The sequence below is a fragment of the Schistocerca americana genome, chromosome 11 (assembly GCF_021461395.2).
Source record: "Schistocerca americana isolate TAMUIC-IGC-003095 chromosome 11, iqSchAmer2.1, whole genome shotgun sequence".
NCBI classification, from domain to species: Eukaryota; Metazoa; Arthropoda; class Insecta; order Orthoptera; family Acrididae; genus Schistocerca; species Schistocerca americana.
In genome coordinates this window covers 199,178,263-199,202,016 of record NC_060129.1, presented here as the reverse complement: position 1 = coordinate 199,202,016, position 23,754 = coordinate 199,178,263, and the positions used below count along the sequence as shown (strand labels likewise).

At 43.3% G+C, this 23,754-nt stretch overlaps 1 protein-coding gene and 1 non-coding gene across 4 annotated transcripts in view; both read right to left on the bottom strand.

Moving 5' to 3' along the window:
- Positions 1 to 7,515: 7,515 nt before the first annotated feature.
- Positions 7,516 to 7,589, bottom strand: Trnat-ugu. Its single transcript has one exon. It is a non-coding gene; the product is annotated as a tRNA-Thr (tRNA).
- A 3,009-nt stretch (positions 7,590 to 10,598) lies between these two features.
- LOC124553841 overlaps positions 10,599 to 23,754 on the bottom strand; it is a 93,192-nt gene continuing 80,036 nt past the window's right edge. The window contains exon 9 of one of the 3 annotated variants that reach the window (XM_047127829.1): positions 10,599 to 11,148. In XM_047127829.1, the coding sequence (XP_046983785.1) occupies positions 10,990 to 11,148 (159 nt within the window). In that variant the 3' untranslated portion in view covers positions 10,599 to 10,989. The remainder of the gene's footprint in view (positions 11,149 to 23,754) is intronic. The other 2 variants (XM_047127828.1, XM_047127830.1) reach the window with 2 other exon arrangements.

Sequence of the window (23,754 nt, the reverse complement as noted above, 5' to 3'; positions counted from 1 at the left end):
AAAATAACTGATGATGGTCGAAGTAGAGAGGATATAAAATGTAGACTGGCAATGCCAAGGAAAGCGTTTCCGAAGAAGAGAAATTTCTTAACATTGAGTATAGATTCAAGTGTCAGGAACTCGTTTCTGAAAGTATTTGTATGGAGTGTATCCATGTATGGAAGTGAAACATGGACGATAACCAGTTTGGACAAGATGAGAATAGAAGCTTTCGAAATGTGGTGCTACAGAAGAATGCTGAACATAAGGTGGGTAGATCACGTAACTAATGAGGAGGTATTGAATAGGATTGGGGAGAAGAGAAGTTTGTGGCAAAACTTGACTAGAAGAAGGGATCGGTTGGTAGGACATGTTCTGAGGCATCAAGGCATCACAAATTTAGCATTGGAGGGCAGCGTGGAGGGTAAAAATCGTAGAGGGAGACCAAGAGATGAATACACTAAGCAGATTCAGGAGGATGTAGGTTGCAGTAGGTACTGGGAGATGATGAAGCTTGCACAGGATAGAGTAGCATGGAGAGCTGCATCAAACCAGTCTCAGGACTGAAGACAACAACAACAACAACAACAACAACAACAACAACAACTCGGCACGCTATAAGACGCGGTTTTACTAGTGATGACGCTTTTTCATTAACACCAATAATTATTAACATTAACAGTAATAATTATTAACATTAACAGCAGTAATTATTCGAGGCAGGCCGCATTAAGAAGAGAATGGTTTGCACACTTCTCTCTTTAAGAGAGATCTGTACAGTGGCAATCTTTCAAAACTCTAACATATGTGAGTGGGGAGCACTGCTGCGACGTTTTAAATAGACGAGTATTGAATAAAGAATGCAGCTTCTTGATGTGTGTACCCTTCCCTCCTGTCGACAATATTTCTTAAAATGAGTTGGCCAACTCTAACGATGGAAAGTTAAGTCTTTTAGACGAGAGCATTTCCACAGCTAGAATACATTTGCTTGTATTTATCTTAATTCAGTTGTATATGTGCTCCTAATTCAATAAATTTTGCCCTGCGGCTCTGATATTTTTAAACTATGTTCTGATAGCACGTGAAGGTCTCAGGAGCAGCAATATGTTGCTTATTTTTGTAATCAGAATCACTGAAAACAGACAGACACCAATGAAAAGCATAGATATCCAAAAAGTGAACGTTATTCTCCGTTCCCCGCGTCATATTTCAGTATGTCTACACTCTACGAACACAAACAACCTCAAAACTCATGCAACTAGTGTCGCCAAAATTGGAAAACGCCGAAAATGTTTAGTTTCACCGACGAGTTGCGCAAACGCGCGGCGCGCATCCGCAATGGCCGGTAGCGCAGCTGCCTGCAACCTAGTATCGTCGTGTAAACTAGGCTTTACTGTATTCATCTCCTTAACAGCATTAACTACGTAAGGCGTAATTACAGCAGCAAGTGCAAAGCAACGGAAAATGAAAACAATAAACAAAGCAAGTAGTATGAAAACAGGCACCCGTCGCACAAGTCTAGCAGCTACTTTCAGAAAAATAGCACACGCGCAGCCGAGTGTTTTCTGAAGATGGGCGGGTATGGTCAGATGGTGTCAATTTTGGGTCCGAAGCGTCAGTGCAGCCAATTTACGCTGCATGCCCGTTTCTTGCCGGGCCGAGACGGCGAAAGGAGGAAAAGCCACTTGACGTAAAAGCTCTTGACGGCATATAAGACTACACCACGTTGTTTTCTGACCTTTTTCCCCGTAAAAGCTTTACTTTCCTCGTCAAAAAGGGAAAGCTTTTCGTTTCGCGTGATTTTTTATTTTGTACGGTTTCTCAAACGAACTTGAAAAAACATTCGGTTTTAAAAATTGCTTTTATACACACGGTAATTTAGCATCATATTAATAAACCTTTACCCTTTCATAATTCGTAACAGCAGTTGTGAAATGATGCTATTTCCCAACCACGCGCACTTTATTCACAAATCTTGTAGTGAAAAAAAAGTACTAATCTTTACATCCGCGACGTCCGGTAATAGTGGAAAGGCAAACAATTTTGCCATCCTACAATTAGCAAGAATGTGCATTACGTGTTGGAACTAGATGGATAAATTGACCTGAGACTTTGCTGTGGATGGACTGTAATAAAAGCTTGCAACATCATACATTGGAGATGAAAACGGCAGCTGCTGAAAAATATAATTACATTTATGGATGTGTCTACCTCCAAGTTTTATTAATACACGTTTGTTATTCTGGGAAACAGTTCTGTAGCACCACAAGGCGTACATTATTACATGATTCAGATCGACCCTTTCTCCAGCTTCAAAGACCTGAAACTTGTGCTGCGTTTGGCTGCGTGAAGGTCACACCAGCAGTGCCGCGTTTGACTACTGGCGCGCGGTTTCTCGGGGCCCTATACATAAACAGTATTGTTTGTTTCAGGTGTCGAAACAAATCAGGACAAAATATATAGTTCCACTTAGCCGTTGATTCATTACATTAATTTCCTAAGGAAAATAGTTTCGTAAGAGGTATACATATAGTTCCACTTAGCCACGGATTCATTACATTAATTTCCTAAGGTAAACACTATTCGTAAGAGGTATACATATAGTTCCACTTAGCCACGGATTCATTACATTAATTTCCTAAGGTAAACACTATTCGTAAGAGGTATACATATAGTTCCACTTAGCCACGGATTCATTACATTAATTTCCTAAGGTAAATACTATTCGTAAGAGGTATACAAACCATTTATGAATAGTATTTACCTTAGGAAATTAATGTAATGAATTAAAGGAACTATATTTTTTGTCCTGATGAATTGTTTCGACAGCTGGAACAACCAATACTGTCTATGTATAGGGCCCCGAGAAACCGCGCGCAACTAGTCAAACGCGGCACTGCTGGTGTGACCTTGACGCAGCCAAACGCAACACAAGTTTCAGATCATACGGCGATGGTCGCAGCGCAAAATGCAAGCCAGATTGATATCATCGCCTGACGATGATGTAATGAGCAGCGCTTATGCAGGTTAAATGGACCGGCAAGACTCAACGCTTTCGATTCATCGCCTTGTCACGCTGGCGGGCAAGGAGGAGGCAGCTCTCTTAGAAATCGTTCAACCCATGAGAGCGGTCGGTTCCCACGTCGTCTGAGGCAACTGGGGGAAGAAAAACTAAAGAAAAACCAATTCTGATTTCACGACACACGGTATAGATCAGATAATCTTCTCACAATGGCAGTGGACCACTGGAAAAAGAAAGGCTGTCATGACAAACGGCACTATGCATTGAGTGTGGTACCTACAAAAAATATCGTAATGGCAGCAAGGGACGTGGTGGGAAAATCGGCACAAATAATGATGTCGAAATTGAAATGCACTTAACAAACTAATAATAAACCGTGATTTTCGAGAGATAAATAAGTATAGGAACCTTACTACACGTGACTAATTTTGGAAATAAATGTGCTGTCAATTGGAATGAAATTATGAAAAGCTGTGCTGAAATGCGCTTTAGAGATCATGAAATGGTTGGCGGAGAATGCACCACAGCAGAAACACGAATCTATATTTAGCAAAGTAAAAATGGTAAAGTGCGATTGGTATTCTGTTAAGTGAAAAACACACACATTGTACGGTCAGTCTTGCGGCACGCTGAAGCAAAGAAATGAAAACAGAATCACAAGTAATTATCAAGGACACGAATAGTGAAATAGAAACGCAATACAGAAAACGAGGCCTGCTATTACAAGGTACGTCTGTGGCACAAATGCAAGTGATTAAGTTTCGCCTACCCACATATATTCAAATAAATATAGTCCTACAACTCCTTAGACTGCCTTGTTCCTTAATTCCTTAATTGCAGACCACGTTTCTTCAATGCTGCTGCGTGCGCTTCAGTTCTTGTATCCTTGAAATGAGGGCTATGATTTACGGAAAGGTGCTTGTATGCATCTTTTAGGCACTTATACGTACTGAACTACTGCTATCCTAGGAAATATAACTATTTTCAAAATTACCTGTTTCGATTCCTCTTCACAACACAACAAAGGCACGTATCAGAGCCTCTTTCAATAGCACCTCAGTTTCCCTAATTACATCTCTCCCCACAAGTTTTTCATTTTTCTTGAAACACACAAATATAAACTCCACTGCAGTGCTCTTTCCAGTCAGCAACAGATTGGCAGCCAAGTTGTAGCTCTTAAATGTGTGTGCTGCTACATTCACACACCCAATAGTACGTCAGTTGCACAATGGGATTTAGTAGTAATGTGCTACCTAGATACCAGGAACCTTACCTAACTGACACTGTTTCTCGTGCCCATTATTCCCTTCCACATGAATCCGTTAGTCAAAGGCACGCTTTACACCTTCTCTCTCTTGCGATAAATCCACGCGCCACACACCAATCTAGAATCTGCTTGTCGTATTTCCGACTATAAAAACTCCTGATCACCGCGCCGGCTCATTTTTGAAAGCAACTGAAACACTCACTGCATGTTCGAACCGAACATCATTTGAAAAGACGCCCAACGATGCACTTGTGGAATGAAGCCAAAGACAATGCACGAAAGAAAACACAGATGGAATGTTTAGTGCCAGTATCTCCAACTAATCACAAACTACAGAGTTCGTTCAAGTAGATGCCGTGAACTCACGCGCATGCGCACAGCTGAAATCGCATTAAGCAACGCGTTCCCGGTTCCTGGAAGTTGTGTGTATAACCCACGCATCAACCAACCAATCGATCGCTCGCTCGACAAATTGCACCTGTGTAGGCGTTTTGACCTGGCGACCTCACACTGTCATTAACATTGCCAAAAGCTGTCAACTGACATCGCGATTTTGCAAGGTTACGATGTCGAACACCCAAATGAAAGCGCGTGTTTCAGTTAGATTAGCTACAGCTTGCAAGCAACAGAAAACTATGAAAAAGAGGAGATAAGTCCGAGAATGGTTGGGGAGAAAAGAGCAACTGGTCACTTGTTAATTTACTGACTGCATTCAGAACCACGGACTCGAAAAATTTCATAAATTACTTTCCGATGAGTCTCGCATAGTATGCCAAACTATTATGCGTGGATATGATGTAAAACATAGAAGCAAAAAACGTTAACGGGAGAGGCAATAACAGTCGACAAGAGACTGGGATTAACTTAGAGATTTATTGCAACAGGCAGGTCATTATAATGCTCTGAGCTTAGTTCTGTAATATCTGCTAGCACATTTGGTAAGATTCTGTGGACATTTGTGAAGGTATTATATTTGCTTGGCGAGAACCTGTTAAACCGAGCGAGGTGGCGCAGTGGTTAGCACACTGGACTCGTATTCGGGAGGACGACGGTTCAATCCCGTCTCCAGCCATCCTGATTTAGGTTTTCCGTGATTTCCCTAAATCGTTTCAGGCAAATGCCGGGATGGTTCCTTTGAAAGGGCACGGCCCATTTCCTTCCCAATCCTTCCCCAACCCGAGCTTGCGATCCGTCTCTAATGACCTCGTTGTCGACGGGACGTTAAAACAACACTAACCTAACCGAGAACCTGTTCGGGCAATTAAAGCACGACCTCCTGTATTTTGGTTTTTAGGTTTCGTTTCTGATATTTATCCGATATGAAATCTAAAAACCGAAATACAGATAGATTAGATCTTAGATTTAATTTCCCGTAAGTATTGGATGTAAAACCGAAATATAGTCAATGGACGTTTACTCATAAAATGTACTTGCTTCCTTGTTGTAAGTCTGAAGTCCAGTCTGTATTCAAGCCTTCTGCTATGAGGAGCTACGCGTGAGATTTCATTTTACAGTTGTTAAAAGTCTTCATTTCGTATGAACTTACCTGATGATGTATTTGCTAGATGGTGCGTGCCACACCACGATTTGTCATGAACATCTTTTGTTTTAATTAGGTGCTTTACCACGATGTATTTCCTCAGGAAATTATAAATCACGTTCAGATTTCAGGTTCAAAAATGGCTCAAATGGCTCTGAGCACTATGGGACTTAACTACTGAGGTCATCAGTCACCTCATACTTAGAACTAATTAAACCTAACTAACCTAAGGACATCACACATATCCGTGCCCGGGGCAGGATTCGACCCTGCGACCGTAGCAGTCGCGCGGTTCCAGACTGAGCGCCTAGAACCGAACGGCCACCGCGGCCGGCTCAGATTTCAGGAATTTGGAAGGTAATAATTGTGGGGATGGCAGGACAACGCTGAATTTGAGGTCCTCAAAACTTCTGCCAATTGGTAGAAACTAAATGTAGCTAACAGCGTCTCCTAGCAGCTTGAAGCGTCTCACGACTATTTTTCTTTAAGAATGGTTTTGTAATGTCCAGCAGCTCCGAAATACGAGTTTCATTCAGCCTTACGTAATTGCGAAAATCGGCGGCTCCCAGCTCGGTAAGTAACACATCGTAGATAAATTTGGTTCTTTTCATTAGACGCTTCTTTGCCCACAGCTTTCTCTCGCCTTTTTTGGCCTTGTTACCTCTAAATTAGCCAAGGCAAACTTAAACTTTTGCTTCTGTGTAAAACCAAATGGAATCTCGTAAAATATAAACTCGATGAACTTAAATCGTAACAGGGCGGACCTCTAAACGCCGACTGCCGTCGGTCGGGACGTGTGTGGGCTGCCACGAAACTTGTCGGTTCATCGGCCAGTCGGTCGATAAATTGGTGCGCGAGAGCAGACAGACAGACAGACAGACAGACAGACTATCCGGAAAAAAATTTTCTGGCTCTTCCAAGCTGCCCGATCGCGCATGCGCACAGCTCTCTGTGTTAGAATGGGGGTAAACTCCACGAGACTCTTGTCAGTGGCGAGTTCTATCAATCTTTCGGAAGCAGCACTATTTTAATAACAATGCCGGCAGAAAAAGCAACAAGCACGTATCGGTTCAGCATTGCTGTGACAATAATGACCGTATATATGAACATAGTAACTGCTCTCGAAAGAAAAAATACCACTGATGACCATTGCAGCTTCTCTAGAATACATGATGGTTGTTCAAACAAAATTTACATGATAGTTAATTGAAAACCTCAGCTGCCGACAGGTGGTGTTGATATACCTCGATGTGGACAGCTGAAAATGTGTGCCCCGACTGGGACTCGAACCCGGGATCTCCTGCTTACATGGCAGACGCTCTATCCATCTGAGCCAACGAGGACGCACATGAATGGTGGACTGCAGGAACTTGTCCCTCGCACGCTTCCCGTGAGACCCACATTCCCAGCTGTCAACAATCTACAAACATAATGTACCTAATAGATATTTGACCATCCTCTCATTACTCGAGCACACTAAGGTGACGATTCGCGTAAGAGTTCGGGCAACCTGTGCGCATTCACACAGACGAAGGTCAATGGCTGCGTAGCCTTAAACTACATCTATGATGACAGTAACTGTTCTTGAAAGAACAGATACTGTAGATGACCGTGCAGCTTTTCCCTGGAATAAATGATGACTAACTGAAACCCTCAGCTGCCGACAGGTGTTGTTGATATACCTCGATGTGGACAGCTGAAAGTGTGTGCCCCGACCGGGACTCGAACCCGGGATCTCCTGCTTACATGGCAGAAGCTCTGTCCATCTGAGCCACCGAGGACACAGATGGATAGTGCGACTGCAGGGACTTATCCCTTGCACGCTTCCCGTGAGACTCACATTCCCAACTGTATATAGTTGAAGGCTACCCAGCCATTGACCTTTGTTTGTGCGAATGCGCACAGGTTGCCCAAACTCTTACGGGAATCGCCAAAGCATGCGCGAGTAATGAGTGAATGGGCAAATGTCTATAAGGTGCATTACATAGGTAGAATTGTGGACAGTTGGGAATGTGAGTCTCGCGGGAAGCGTGCAAGGGATAAGTCCCTGCAGTCGCGCTATCCATCTGTGTCCTCGGTGGCTCAGATGGATAGAGCGTAAGCAGGAGATCCCGGGTTCGAGTCCCGGTCGGGGCACACGTTTTCAATTGTCCCCATCGAGGTATATCAACAACACCTGTACCAGCTGATGGTGTCAATTAATTATCATTTAATAATGTACCTGTTGACTTGTGTCGTGGCTTAAGGTACGCGCGTACATGCAGTTTACAAGAGTTGTCCCAACCTCATCTATACGCCAGTTTGTAGCTGTCGTCGCCGGACATCTGTTGTATTGCAGAGTGGCAGCAATCCTAGTCTGGAAATATTTTTACTAAGCCACGTAGCAATGATGTACACTGCTTCATTTGCTTTAAAATGATAAATAATTTGTCTGCTGTTTCTATAAAATAATGAAAGAGAAAGGGGATTTAGTAACAGCAACAAAATAAAAACTTAGCAATTCATTCATAATGCACAATAAAAATAGAAGGCAGCTGATCTGCTCCATATGTCTATATATTATGGCTTTATCTGCTTGTAATCCTTGACAACGGTCAAATTAAAATGAAAACAGAGTTCTTCAATCTCTACTTTCACACTTTAGCACTCACTATCCGTTATGCTCAAACAGAGTTTTTACAGAATGTAATACAAATAAGGAACCGGAAATCGCTTATTTCAGAAACCAGTTAACTGTCTGTAAACTTCCGCGGAAAAAAGGAAAACCCTGTTGTTCCAGCAGTAATAGCCAGCCATCCCTAGGAGGCGACACTGAATTTATAGAACATTTTCGTGTGCTGCATCATACGTCAGCGGAATTGCGTGAAAAATCAGGAACTCTAGCCATCATAAGTATCAGGCGGGGGTGGTGGTAATTGGAAGTTGCTTCCACTATAGCACATTCTGATATCTTTGTGGTTTTCTGACCACGAACTGGCAAGATTTAGAGACATGGCAAACAAATTTAATATCTATACTGGTTTTCAGCTAGTTCCTAGAAAGAGTGACCGACTTTCTTAGTTGTTCAGAAGCCGATATTATAAACTGGCCATCTGCAGAAGAATGGGCACAAATAGATTACCATTTCCAGGGAAATAGGATGCCTCGTGCGACTGGAGCAATCGAAGGGGAACACATTACAACACACTCCTCCCAAAGATTCTAGTTGTATCTGAATTGAAAATACTATTTTTCCTTGCAACTATAAACAGGCCGGCTGATCACAACTAACGGATTTGGGACCAAATCTCCAGTTATCCAGGTTCTATTCACGAAAGAAATGTGTTCAGGATGTCAACACAATAGCAAATCCACAAGGAAAAGTGCGGTGACTTTGATATTTTGGGTGACAGTGCCTACCTCTGCATTAGCAATTTATTAACCCTGTTTAGAAATACGGGGCATTTATCTAGGGTTCATAATATTTTTAACATGGCTCTCGAAAAACAGGTATGTTGCTATATGTTCAGCCACTGATCACCACTAAGCACGAGAATCCAATAAATAAGTTTAGCTGACATGTCCACGATTCCGGCAACGTACAAACCATCGACGTTTGCCGTGTGATGTAACCAAAATATCAGTTCAAAGTCAGGTGTCAATCATCATGAAACTGATAGTCATAATGGTTGGTTCCAGTCTCCTTTCGGTAGTCTATTTTTTTTCCATTCAGCTGCATCCCCCTGCCCCCAGTCGGTTGGAATACCTACGTCATCTCTATATAAAAGCAAATGTCCTGACTCCTCACGCGCCAGCCCAAACTGCTAAAACTTGAAATTTGGAGAAGGTGTTGATCTTATGCGGTAGGCTTCATTTCTCGAAATTCCACCCTTAAGGGTGTGAAGTTGGGAAGTAAAGGTTTTTGAAAATACGTCCCTTATTAAGGCAAAGTTGAAGCTAGAAATTTGGTTTCTTTGTCTGAAATTAAAAAAAAAAAAAATCTTTCACCACAATTTTTGGAAATTCAATCACTAAGGGGGTTGGATAGAGGTTGAAAGTTGAAAAAAAAAAAAAAAAAAAAAAAACACACACACACACACACACAAATTAGTAAAGTACAACTAAAGCATTTTTTGCTATGTCAATGAAAGCTGGTATCTGACTTCTCAGTTAAAAATAAAGAATGTTTTAGTGTTTTTGAAAATTCAACCCCTAAGGAGGTAAATTGGGGATAAAAACATTCATAAAAATGAAATAATTTTAAAAAATTGAGTGTTTGGCTTCTCAGTTAGAAATTAAAAAAAACTGTGTTTCAGTGCTTTTTGGAAATGCAACCACCCAGGAAGGTGGTGAAATACAGGATTAAATTTTTTTATGAAAATATTTAGTCATATTAAAACATTTTAAAAACTAAATCCATGAGAATTGTTATTTGACTTCTAAAGAAATGCGTGAAAGTTTCTGTGGATACATCACCGCAATATCTCAAAAGCCGAGATTAACAAAGATCTCCAACTCCAGCTACTAAAATCATTTTTTTCATCAGAAGTATGTTCGCAGTATACCATGCTTCTATGGCCTTAAATAGCAGGCATTAAGGCAGTTTAAATCTAAAATTCACCAAATATATACTTATCAACACATCTAATTGTCATTTCTAATAATGTACTACACAAAAAAATCTCCAGTTTTTATTGTAAATATAGATTTTTAATGTGATCTTTTATAAAATATTGTTAATAAAGACGGCTTAAATTAAAAAAAATTACAAATAAAACTTTTTCATGTTTACATTTGGAGTGTAGCTGTTATTGGGTTGCACTGCATTTATGATTTTCCACCCAGTTGCATGTGTGTCAACTTCACCTTCAAAATACTTTTAGGCCAACTTTCTTGAAGTTAATTGCTTTAGTGGACTTCTTACGTAGCATCACTAAACCGTGCCTTGTGACAGCTCCTTTTGCAATTGAGGCGGGTCCTGAAAGAGAGCTCTGGCCTACTTAAGCTACTGAAATGACGTAATCAGGTTTGTAATAATTATTCTGTATTACAACAGCACCAATTCTACTGTACAATTACTTTTACAATTTCGGAAGATGCATATCATTCACGACTTGTAGATCACAATAGATCGTAACATGTATGTGTGATGCTTTGACATTACAGATCGGGTAACAGTTCTCTCAACCATTCTTCAGTTACTCAATCACTTCCACTCCTGCCAGCAACCCTTTTCTCCTCGACTTCTGAGCACTGCCAGGCTGCGGCACCAAAGAATAAGCAGGTCTCCACGGCCGGTGGAGACGAGCGTTCACCATCGCGCCTTGTCGATGTGCCGAGATTGCTTCCTTTTGCTTCCATCTGCACATATATCAAACGAGGGTGCACACAGTGGCATGTTCCACTCTTAGTTAACAACTACCTAAATGACATTTTCAGGTGGCCTAAGGGGATAAAAGTGGAAAATGATATGCTGTCCAATCCTGAGTTACACCACAGCTTCATGTACCATAAACACAAAAAATTACAAAAATCTGATCGCCATGTGGTCTCGTCGTGAACTGTGCATGTTGAAATGGAAAACAAAGTTGTGTGTTATCCAATGTCTACCTAACTGACGAATGATGACTGCGCCAGTTAAAAGTACCGGGTGATCAAAAAGTCAGTATAAATTTGAAAACTGAATAAATCATGGAATAGTGTAGATAGAGGGGTAAAAATTGACACACATGCTTGGAATGGCATGGGGTTTTATTAGAACCAAAAAAATACAAAAGTTCAAAAAATGTCCGACGGATGGCGCTTCATCTGATCAGAATAGCAATAATTAGCATAACAAAGTAAGACAAAGCAAAGATGATGTTCTTTACAGGAAATGCTCAATATGTCCACCATCATTCCTCAACAATGGCTGCAGTCGAGGAATAATGTTGTGAACAGCACTGTAAAGCAAGTCCGGAGTTATGGTGAGGCATTGGCATCGGATGTTGTCTTTCAGCATCCCTAGAGATGTCGGTCGATCACGATACACTTGCGACTTCAGGTAACCCCAAAGCCAATAATCGCACGGACTGAGGTCTGGGGACCTGGGAGGCCGAGCATGACGAAAGTGGCGGCTGGGCACACGATCACCACCAAACAGCGTGCATCACTGAAATGAAGACTACTTTTGGGTGGCATGCTCAACAGTGGGGTGGTCGAGCTGTTTCTCGGCTACAGTAGGTCGGTGGCCCTTCGTGCAGACAGACAGCTTGTTAACTGCCATGCCCACGTAAAGTTAAGCACAGTGGCTGCAGCTTAGCTTGTAGATCACAGGACTGGTTTCACAAGTAGCCATGGCTTTGGTTCAGAATGGAGTAGGTGGTGGTGGTGGTGGTGGTGGTGGTGGTGGTGGTGGGAGAATGTACAAGATAGGTCTTGCGTCATGGCTCACATTCCTGTAGTAGACGTAGATGCAAGTGGTTTGGTGCAGGAATTGTGTAGGGATGGAGTAGGTTAGGTGGGCAGCAGAATACCACAGTTTCGGGAGGGGGAGGGGGAGGGAGGAGGGGGAGGACGTGGCGGGGGGGGGTTGGACATTCTTTGTTTCAGGGCGCGGTGAGAGGTAGTCGAGAAAGTAATTCAGTGGCTCCAGACCTGAGTGGTACCAAGTCATGAAGGGAATGCTACTCTGCGGCCAGACTGTGAGATTGCAGAGTAATTGGTGACTGGAAAGATAAGGCACTGGTGATTAGTTTTTATACAATATTGGGAGGATAATTACGGTCTGTAAAGGCCTGAATGACACCCTCAGTATATTTGCCACAGATGACGAGGCTGTATGGAGGGACTTCTTGGTACGGAATGGATGGCTGCAGTCAAAGTGGAGGTATTGCTGGTGGTTGGTAGATCTGATATAGACAGGAATTGATGAAGACCTCTTTGAGGTGGTGGTCAACATCGAGGAAGGTGGTATGTTGGGTTGAGTAGAACCGGGTGAAGTGAATGGGGGAGATAGTGCTGAGGTTTTGGAGAAACTCTGATAGGATGGAGAGTTTTTGTAGATTTCACCCCTTACTAAAATCCATAAACCCAACAACCCATAAGATACCATTGTGGCCAGTTTCTGTGCCCCACTGAAAGAATCTCTGCTCTCGTAGAAATAAACCTTCAGCCTATTACCCACAACCTACCCTCCCCTCCTATATAAAGATACCAACCATTTCCTCCACCTACTCTCCAGAGTTCTCGTTCCTTTACCACACGGTGCCTCGCTTGTCACTACCGGTACCACTTCTGTTACACTAACATCCCTAATGCCCACGGTCTTACTGCTATCCGACACTATCTTTCCCAACACCCGACAGATTCCAAACCTACAACCTCCTTTCTAGTTGCGGAGACAGACTATATCCTCACCCACAATTACTTGTACTTTGAAGGCATTATCAACAAACAAATCTAAGGGCACCCGCATGGCACCATTCTGTGCCAACCTATTCGTGGGTCATCTAGAGGAATACTCCCTAAACACCAAAAATCCCAAACTTCTCACCTACTTCAGATTCATTAATGACATCCTTATCTGGATCCACTTTCCTACAGAACCTCACGAACTTCTCCCCCTTTTGCTTCACCTAGTCCTACTCAGTAGGCCACTTTCCTAGATATTAACGTCCAAGGTGGCTACATCAGTACCTCTGTCCACATCGTACCTACCGAGCGGCAGCAATACTTCCACTTTGACAGCTGCCACCCATTCCATACCGAGAAGTCCTTCCGTACAGCCTAGCCACCTGGAGCTGTCACATCTGCAGTGAGGAGCAATCCCCCCCCTCTGAGGGTCTCACATAGGCCTTTACGGACTGTTACTCTCCCAATCTTGTACAAAAACAAATCTTCCACGCGTTATCTTTCCAGTCACCCACCACCACTCTGCCGCAGAGGAGCATTCCCCTCGTGACTCAGTGCCACCCAGGACTGAAGCAACTCCGCCAGGGTTTCGACCTCCTTTCGTCACGCCCTGAAATGAGAAGACCTACCCACCATCTTCCCCCCTCCCCCTCCCAATCCCTGACTGTGGTATTCCACCATCCGTCAAATCTGCGCAATATCCCTGTCCGTCCCTATACACCCCCGCGTCAAACCCCTAGCCTGGTGGCTCTTATCCCGGTAGTACACTTAGATGCGAGACCTGTCCCATACATCCTCCCACTACCACCTACTGCAGTCCAACACAAACATCACTTATCCTGTCAAAGGCAGGGCTGCCTGTGAAACCAGTCGTGTGATCTCCAAGATTAGTTGCAAGCACAGTGCTTCATTTTACATGGGTCCGACAACCAGCAAGCTGTCTGTCCGCATGAATGGCCACTGACAAACTGTTGCCAAGAAGCAGCTGGACCACCCCATTGCCGAGCATGCCGACCGACGTGACAGTCGTTTCACTGACAATTTCGCAGCCTGTGCCATCTGCATCCTTCCCACCGACACCAGCTTTTCTGAATGGCATAGGTGGGAACTCTACCTGCAATGTATCCTATGTTTCTGTAACCCTCCTGGCCTCAAACATTGTTTGTCACTGTCATTACGCATGTAGCCCTTTCCCTGTTCCCATTCCAGCACTACACAGCCCTCTATTCCACCAATGTACCGAAGTCTCTTTACTTCTCTCATTATCCTCCATTCCCCCCTCCCCTCCCCTGGGCCTCCGTCCAGCCTTCCAAAGGCAGCTAGTTGCCCTGCCCTACCCTACCCTCTCTCCACCTCCCACAAGCAACACTTTACCGTCCCTCACCCGTGCCCCGTTATCTTCACCCTCGCTGCCCCAGCCTCCTCCTTACCCCCGGCAGCCCATCGCTTCTCCCATCACGCACTGCACTACCGGTCCCACTGTGGCCTCAGCTGCCAGGGACTGCAGTCATGAGCGCGTGCTTGGGTGTGTTCTGAAGGAGGCCTCGTTGGCTGAAAGCTCACTTTCCAACAGCCTTTGCTGTTACCATCTGTGACTCAGCATCCCCACTATGTGCTGAGTAGCAACAATTGTTGTTGTTGTTGTTGTCTTCAGCCCTGAGACTGGTTTGATGCAGCTCTCCATGCTACTCTATCCTGTGCAAGCTGCTTCATCTCCCAGTACCTACTGCAACCTATATCCTTCTGAATCTGCTAAGTGTATTCATCTCTTGGTCTCCGTCTACAATTTTTACCCTCCACACTGCCCTCCAATACTAAATTGATGATCCCTTGATGCCTCAGAACATGTCCTACCAACCGATCCCTTCTTCTAGTCAAGTTGTGCCACAAACTTCTCTTCTCCCCAATTCTATTCAATACCTCCTCATTAGTTATGTGATCTACCCACCTTATCTTCGGCATTCTTCTGTAGCACCACATTTCAAAGCTTCTATTGTCTTTTTGTCCAAACTAGTTATCGTCCATGTTTCACTTCCATACATGGCTACACTCCATACGAATACTTTCAGAAACGACTTCCTGACACTTAAATCTATACTCGATGTCAACAAATTTCTCTTCTTCAGAAACGCTTTCCTTGCTGTTGCCAGTCTACATTTTATACCCTCTCTACTTCGACCATCATCAGTTATTTTACTCCCTAAATAGCAAAACTCCTTTACTACTTTAAGTGTCTCATTTCCTAATCTAATTCCCTCAGCATCACCCGACTTAATTCGACTACAATCCATTATCCTCGTTTTACTTTTGTTGATGTTCATCTTATATCCTTTCAAGACACTGTCCATTCCATTCAACTGCTCTTCCAAGTCCTTTGCTGTCTCTGACAGAATTACAATGTCATCGGCGAACCTCAAAGTTTTTACTTCTTCTCCATGGATTTTAATACCTACTCCGATCTTTTCTTTTGTTTCCTTTACTGCTTGCTCAATATACAGAGTGAATAACATCGGGGAGAGGCTACAACCCTTTCGCACTCCCTTCCCAACCACTGCATCCCTTTCGTGTCCCTCGACTCTTATAACTGCCATCTGCTTTCTGTACAAATTGTAAATAGCCTTTCGCTCCCTGTATTTTACCCCTGCCACCTTCAGAATTTGAAAGAGAGTATTCCAGTTAACATTGTCAAAAGCTTTCTCTAAGTCTACAAATGCTAGAAACATAGGTTTGCCTTTCCTTAGTCTTTCTTCTAAGATAAGTCGTAAGGTCACTATTGCCTCACGTGTTCCAACATTTCTAAGGAATCCAAACTGATCTTCCCAGAGGTCCGCTTCTACCAGTTTTTCCATTCGTCTGTAAATAATTTGTGTTAGTATTTTGCAGCTGTGACTTATTAAACTGATAGTTCGGTGATTTTCACATCTGTCAACACCTGCTTTCTTTGGGATTGGGATTATTGTGTTCTTCTTGAAGTCTGAGGGTATTCCGCCTGTCTCATACATCTTGCTGACCAGATGGTAGAGTTTTGTCAGGACTGGCTCTCCCAAGGCCGTCAGTAGTTCCAGTGGAATGTTGTCTACTCCCGGAGCCTTGTTTCGACTCAGGTCTTTCAGTGCTCTGTCAAACTCTTCACGCAGTATCGTATCTCCCATTTCATCTTCATCTACATCCTCTTCCATTTCCATAATATTGTCCTCAAGTACATCGCCCTTGTATAAACCCTCCATATATTCCTTCCACCTTTCTGCCTTCCCTTCTTTGCTTAGAACTGGGTTGCCATCTGAGCTGTTGATATTCATACAAGTGGTTCTCTTCTCTCCAAAGGTCTCTTTAATTTTCCTGTAGGCAGTATCTATCTTACCCCTAGTGAGATAAGCCTCTACATCCTTACATTTGTCCTCTAGCCATCCCTGATTAGCCATTTTGCACTTCCTGTCGATGTCATTTTTGAGACGTTTGTATTCCTTTTTGCCTGCTTCACTTACTGCATTTTTATATTTTCTCCTTTCATCAATTAAATTCAATATTTCTTCTGTTACCCAAGGATTTCTACTAGCCCTCATCTTTTTACATACTTGATCGTCTGCTGCCTTCACTACTTCATCCCTCAGAGCTACCCATTCTTCTTCTACTGTATTTCTTTCCCCCATTCCTGTCAATTGTTCCCTTATGCTCTCCCTGAAACACTCTACAACCTCTGGTTCTTTCAGTTTATCCAGGTCCCATCTCCTTAAATTCCGACCTTTTTGCAGTTTCTTTAGTTTCAATCTGCAGTTCATAACCAATAGATTGTGGTCAGAATCCACATCTGCCCCTGGAAATGTCTTACAATTTAAAACCTGGTTCCTAAATCTCTGTCTTACCATTATATAATCCATCTGATACCTTTTAGTATCTCCAAGATTCTTCCAGGTATACAACCTTCTTTTATGATTCTTGAACCAAGTGTTAGCTATGATTAAGTTATGCTCTGTGCAAAATTCTACAAGGCGGCTTCCTCTTTCATTTCTTCCCCCCAATCCATATTCACCTACTATGTTTCCTTCTCTCCCTTTTCCTACTGACAAATTCCAGTCACCCATGACTATTAAATTTTCGTCTCCCTTCACTACCTGAATAATTTCTTTTATCTCGTCATACATTTCATCTATTTCTTCATCATCTGCAGAGCTAGCTGGCATATAAACTTGTACTACTGTAGTAGGCGTAGGCTTTGTGTCTATCTTGGCCACAATAATGCGTTCACTATGCTGTTTGTAGTAGCTAACCCGCACTCCTATTTTTTTATTCATTATTAAACCTACTTCTGCATTACCCCTATTTGATTTTGTATTTATAACCCTGTATTCACCTGACTATAAGTCTTGTTCCTCCTGCCACCGAACTTCACTAATTCCCACTATATCTAACGTTAACCTATCCATTTCCCTTTTTAAATTTTCTAACCTACCTGCCCGATTAAGGGATCTGAATTCCACGCTCCGATCCATAGAATGCCAGTTTTCTTTCTCCTGATAATAATAATAGCAACAATTATTTTCTTAATATTGTTAAATTTGACCCCGGAGTCCCCTTTCTTCACGAAGCCGGCAATTTATAAAAGCTTTCAGATTCCAGTGCAGTACTGCAATAGTAATGCAAGTCCGTATTAATGCGAACTTTACGGTCATCAGAACCTTATTCCAAGATTTAGCTCCTCTGAGTGTAAGTGTGATTGTACTCACAATCGGAACATACTCATTTCGTAACACATAAATCATAAAATGTTTAACACTTCATTTTGGCACCCTAGGGAAGGACCTAGAATACATTACGTGCTGAGAAATAATGAAATTGGGACAAGAAAAAACATTAAACAAATATCAAAAAGACAATTTTTTGCACAAAAATTCATTGACGAATAGTGCTATTGCGCTTACCAACAGAATCAACAGCAGAAATATTACGACAAAGTGGTTCAGCAATTACGTCTGAGAAGGATTAACCGTATTTAGAAGACAATTTGTCAATGAATAATGATTAAGTCAATCTACAACAATTACATATCAGAACTTATTAAAGTCTATGAATCTGAAGATTGGCAGCCAGAACCACAGAAAGGCTACGACTGTTTTATGAGTTCTACAACAAAGCCCCAGCAGCCCACAGTAACCGTATCTGCTGCTCAGCAATTCAGCATCACAATGCAGTGAGCTACACAAGCATTTTTGATGAGCCGTTTTAAATGCTATTGGTTGTGGTAGTAAGGTTTGGAATCAGGTGATTGAGGAACTGTTCAGCAGCAGAAAGAGCACATACCTGGGAGATGTACGAGTAGATGGAGGTGGCACCAATGAGGACAAGCAAGGACTACAGTGGGAGTGTGACTGGCACAGGTTTCCGACAATCTACGAAACGATTGGTGTCTTTGATACAGGAGGGAAGTCTCTGTACTATCAGTTGCAGGGAAGTGCCGTAATGTATTTTTCAAAAAATTAGGAAATTACCTGCAACCAACAGACTGTAACTTGTAACACTACAAAGCTGCCACTGAAATTGTAGAAACAAAATTTCACGTATCCAGAGAAACCGAAACCTTAACTCTCTCACACATTACATTACAACATCAATCCTTCATTACTTCAGACACAAAGGTATTAATTACATTATCTGCCAGTGGGGAAAGTTAAAAATTTGTGCCCAGCTGGGATACAAACCGAGGTCTCTCGCTTACTATGCAGATGCGCTGACCATCGCGCCAACCGGACACATTGATCATTGCAACCGTACGGACTAAACTAGCATGCCTCCTGTCAGACCCAAATTCTCAACTTATCCACACACTTCTGATGCACTACCCTTTGCCCACTATCCTCTCTTCTCGCAGGATCGCACCGACTCCCAGAAGGTGAGGACAGCCGACGGTCACTTCGGTGCAGATGGACACTACACTCCAACTCTTACAGGAATTGTCAAAATGTCGCAAGTAAAGAGGATAATGGGCAAAGGGTATTACGTCCATATTGTGTGGATACGAATTAGGTCTTGGAGGCAGGTTGGAGTAATCCATTCAGCTACTGTAACCACTCTCCAGATGGTGCAGTGGTCAGTTCATCTGCATTGTAAGCAGGAGACTTGGGCTTGAATCCCAGTCCAGCAGAAATTATCAATGTACCACATTAATTTAATGAATGGCCACTGGCAGCTAATGACATTAACTACTTTGTGGCTTGGTTAATAGTGGCTGCAGGATCAATATGGTGTCTGTCCTTTTGAACAGGTCTGAAAGAAAGGACACTGTATTGACCTCTATTTACTTCAGATAAGGGTCTTGGCTCAGTATCCTGGCAATCAAATTTGAATACACAATACTCAAAATACTTTCACACCTCAAAGACTAAGCAGATGTGTGCAGTCACTCTGTGAATAGCTAATTTCAGGAACAGACAACCACGGAGAATACTTTACGCAACAAGATGGAGCAAACCCAAAAGTGAATAAATTACCACTCCAAAATCTCCGTGCCGATCACTGCTTTGAATGCTGTCTGCTAAAATGCATTACATTCACAGAAGTACCCCAGAGTACTTCTAGACGTGCGTGTTTTGCAACAGAATTGGTGGTGTCCAGCGAAAAGGCTCTGGTACTTAAACAATAAAATGGTGGTTTCAGGCAGAAACTACTGGTATCAATAGGTAAGAGCCTTCAGAAGAGTGTAACGTAAAAATACAAGATCTCTCGCAGCAGAACTTCCGTGTAATGTTGGTAAGGACATCACACTGCGAAGCAGTAGGTAGGGGGTTCACGTCCCCCCTCTCTATCTACCTTTTCACACTTTCTAAAAGGTTGTGGAACTTTATTATTAAATAAAAGAAACAATTTCTGTAATATTTGATGTTATGTAAACAGAAGTGCGCTCTCTGTCAGGAAAGAGTTTGTTCGACTTCGTGAACTTTTATAAGATAATGTCTTCACTGAATGGACATTTCTGTACATTGGACACAGAACAACATGTTAGCATATTAACAAGGAAGGAAATGTGCATTTTACTTGGGCTAATGTAGGAATTTTACACGTATCCATTTTCATAAACTGTGCCGTTTGTGAGCCAAATTAAGTTCGAGAGAGTAGAGAGAGTAAAATCACGTTAACCGGATTTCCCATCCGCGTCCCTGTTTCTGTTAGCTACCTCATCCCATGTTACGACAGCTTCAGCGCTGACACTTGGTAAAGTGATTATTTACTAAAAGGACAGTCAGATTTGGCTATAGACCCGCATTTGAAATTCATATTACATCAAATAATAATTTTCAATATTTATGGAAGGTAACAAGGAAGCTCTGAAATAAAAGGTAGATGCCCTCATGCCTATATTAAGCAAAATGAAGTATGTGGGTTGACTGGTCTAGGCTTTTCAACACCACAGGCACGATGAGCTCGTAAGCACAGGTCATATTACTTCATATTTTGGTATACATACAACTATACTTCATCTTTACTATTCTATCTTCTTCATATTTTTCCTCAGTATTCTACCTATAGTTAATGCTTCAGCAACAGTGGGGCTACTGCTTAGTCTATTTCAGACAGTCTTAGCAAACTACAAATACGCTCTGAAGTGAAGTCACACCTATGTGAATCAATAAGAAATTGGTATTTACCTTGAACTGTTTTGTTAGAAGATATGAATACTGTATTGATTTGAATATAAATAAGTAGTACTAATTAGTGCAATTATTGTTTAAAGTATACTACACACATTACATTGCCAGAGTTATCCAAAACTGAATTTAAGTTATCCAAGAGATAACTATGTCAGATGAATTAATTATACATATCGAGTTTGGAAGGTAGGAGACGAGATATTGGCAGAAGTAAACCTGTGAGGACCGGGCGTGAGTCGTGCTTCGGTAGCTCAGATGGTAGAGCACTTGCCCGCGAAAGGCAAAGGTCCCGAGTTCGAGTCTCAGTCGGGCACACAGTTTTAATCTGCCAGGAAGTTTCAGCAGCACAATATGCATGCAATAAACAAAACCAATGAATAGGTTCGTTGGTTGGCTTAAAGGCGGGAGAAGGGACCAAACTAAGTGGTCATCGATCCCTTGTTCCTAATAAAACAATGCCACAAGTGTGAGAATAAAACGGAGGAAACATATAACACAAAATACAAAGAAATGAAAAGCCACAAGAACGAAGGGAAGGCAACATACACTAAAAGGAACAAAAGAGGACAAGAAAACAGACACACGCTAGAAACAGAAGAGAGCAAAACGTGAAAGCAGATTACACTGGCTGGCCAACCACGAGAATAAAAAGGGAAAGCCAGCCACACTGCAACACATTAAAACCTCCACCCTAAAAGCACTAGGGAGGAGGACACAAAGAGACAAAGAAAACGTGCTAAAACCAACACAGAAGTATAAAACCCACTCTCACGGATAAAATGTAAAACTAAAGCTGCTTTGGAGGCATTGTTGCCCAACACCAAAGGCAGGGTGTTGGGAAAATAAAGTCTGCCGCAGAGCGGCTAAAAGTGGTCAGTCCAGCAGGAGGTGGACGACTGTCATTTGGGAGCCACAGCGACACTGAGGTGGGTCCTCACAATGGAGCAGGTAACCTCGCATTAGCCACGTATGGTCAATGCGGAGCCGGCAGAGGACAACTGATTCCCTGTGAGAGGCCTGCACGGAAGATTTCCACGCATTTGTAGTTTCCTTAATGACACACAGTTTGTTGTGCGTGCTGTGATGCCATGCCATCTACCCAAGTCAAAAAATGCTGTGGTGTAAGACAGAACACAGGTCAGCTTCGGAGATGCCTATCTCCAGAAGCGGTTTCCGCGTCGCTTGTTTGGCCAGCCTGTCGGCAAGTTCGTTGCCGGGGATTCTGACGAGTCCTGGGGGCCACACCAACACCACGGAATGGCGGGACTGTTCCAGGGCACAGCCAGACTCCTGAATGGACGCTAACATAGGATGGCGAGGGTAGCACTGGTCGATAGCTTGTAGGCTGCTCAACGAGTCAGTTCGCAGTAGAAATGACTCGCCAGGGCATGAGCGGATGTACTCGAGAGCACGAGGTATGGCCACGAGCTATGCAGTGGAAACACTGCAGCCAACTGGCAAGGAGTGCTGCTCAATATGTCCTCCATGAACATATGCGAATCCTACGTGACCATCAGCCACTGAACCACCAGTGTAAACCACTTCAGAGCCCCGGAACACATCAAGAATCGAGAGGAAGTGACAGCGGAGAGCGGCGGGGTTAACAGAGTCCTTAGCGCCGTGCAAAAGGTCCAGACGATGCTGCGGCCAAGGCATACACCACGGAGGCGTACGTGAACGGACCACAAGTAGAGATGGTAAAGGGAAGGACTCCAGTTCGGAGAGAAGGGACTGCACGCGAATCGCAATCGTCAGTCGCCGATGTGGGAGATGGACTACCATGGATGGGAAAAGGAGACTGTAATTTGGATGCTCAGGGGAACTACGAATGTGTGCTGCGTAACTGGCGAGCAGTTGCGCACGTCTGATCTGCAATGGAGGGACACCAGCCTCCACGATTACGCTGGTCACCGGGCTCGTCCTAAAAGCTCCTGTCGCTAATCGAACCCCACAGTGGTGCACGGGATCAAGTGAATGCAATGCTGAAGGTGCTGCCGAACCATAAACCACACTCACATAGTCAATTCGGGATTGGACAAAGGCTCCGTAGAGCTGCAGCAGTGTAGAGCGATCTGCACCCCAACTGGTGATACTCACGCAACAAAGGGCATTGAGGTGCTGCCAGCACTTCTGCTTAAGCTGACGAATAGAAGGGAGCCAAGTCAATCGGGCGTCGAAAACCATTTCTTAGAATCGATAGGTCTCCACTACAGTGAGTGGATTGTCACTGAGGTAAAGTGCGGGTTCCGGATGAACGGTACGATGCCGACAGAAGTGCACGACATGCGACTTTGTGGCTGAAAACTGGAAGCCGTGGGCTAGAGCCCGTGACTGCACCTTGTGGATGGCTCCCTGGAGGCCCCGCTCAGCAACAGTAGTACTGGAGCAGCAGTATGAAATGCAGAAGTCGTCTGCATACAGAGAAGGTGAGACAGAGGGCCCAGCAGCTGCTGCTAGGACGTTAATGCCCACTAAAAAGAGAGGAGGAGGATATTAGTGTTTAACGTCCCGTCGACAACGAGGTCATTAGAGACGGAGATCAAGCTCGGGTGAGGGAAGGATGGGGAAGGAAATCGGCCGTGCCCTTTCAAAGGAACCATCCCAGAATTTGCCTGAAGCGCACTAAAAAGAGACACACTCAATACAGAGCCCTGCAGGACTCCATTCTCCTGGATATGGATGGAACTATGGGAGTCACCAACTTGGACACGGAAAGTACGGAGCGACAGGAAGTTTTGGATAAAAATCTGGAGTGGTCACCAGAGACCCCACTCATACGATGTGTCAAGGATATGACGTCGCCAAGTCGTGTCGTATGCTTTACGTAAGTCAAAAAAGACAGCAATCAGGTGTTGCCATCTGGAAAAGGCTGTTCGGATGGCAGACTCGATTGACACAAGATTATCAGTGGCAGAGCGACCCTGGCAGAAGC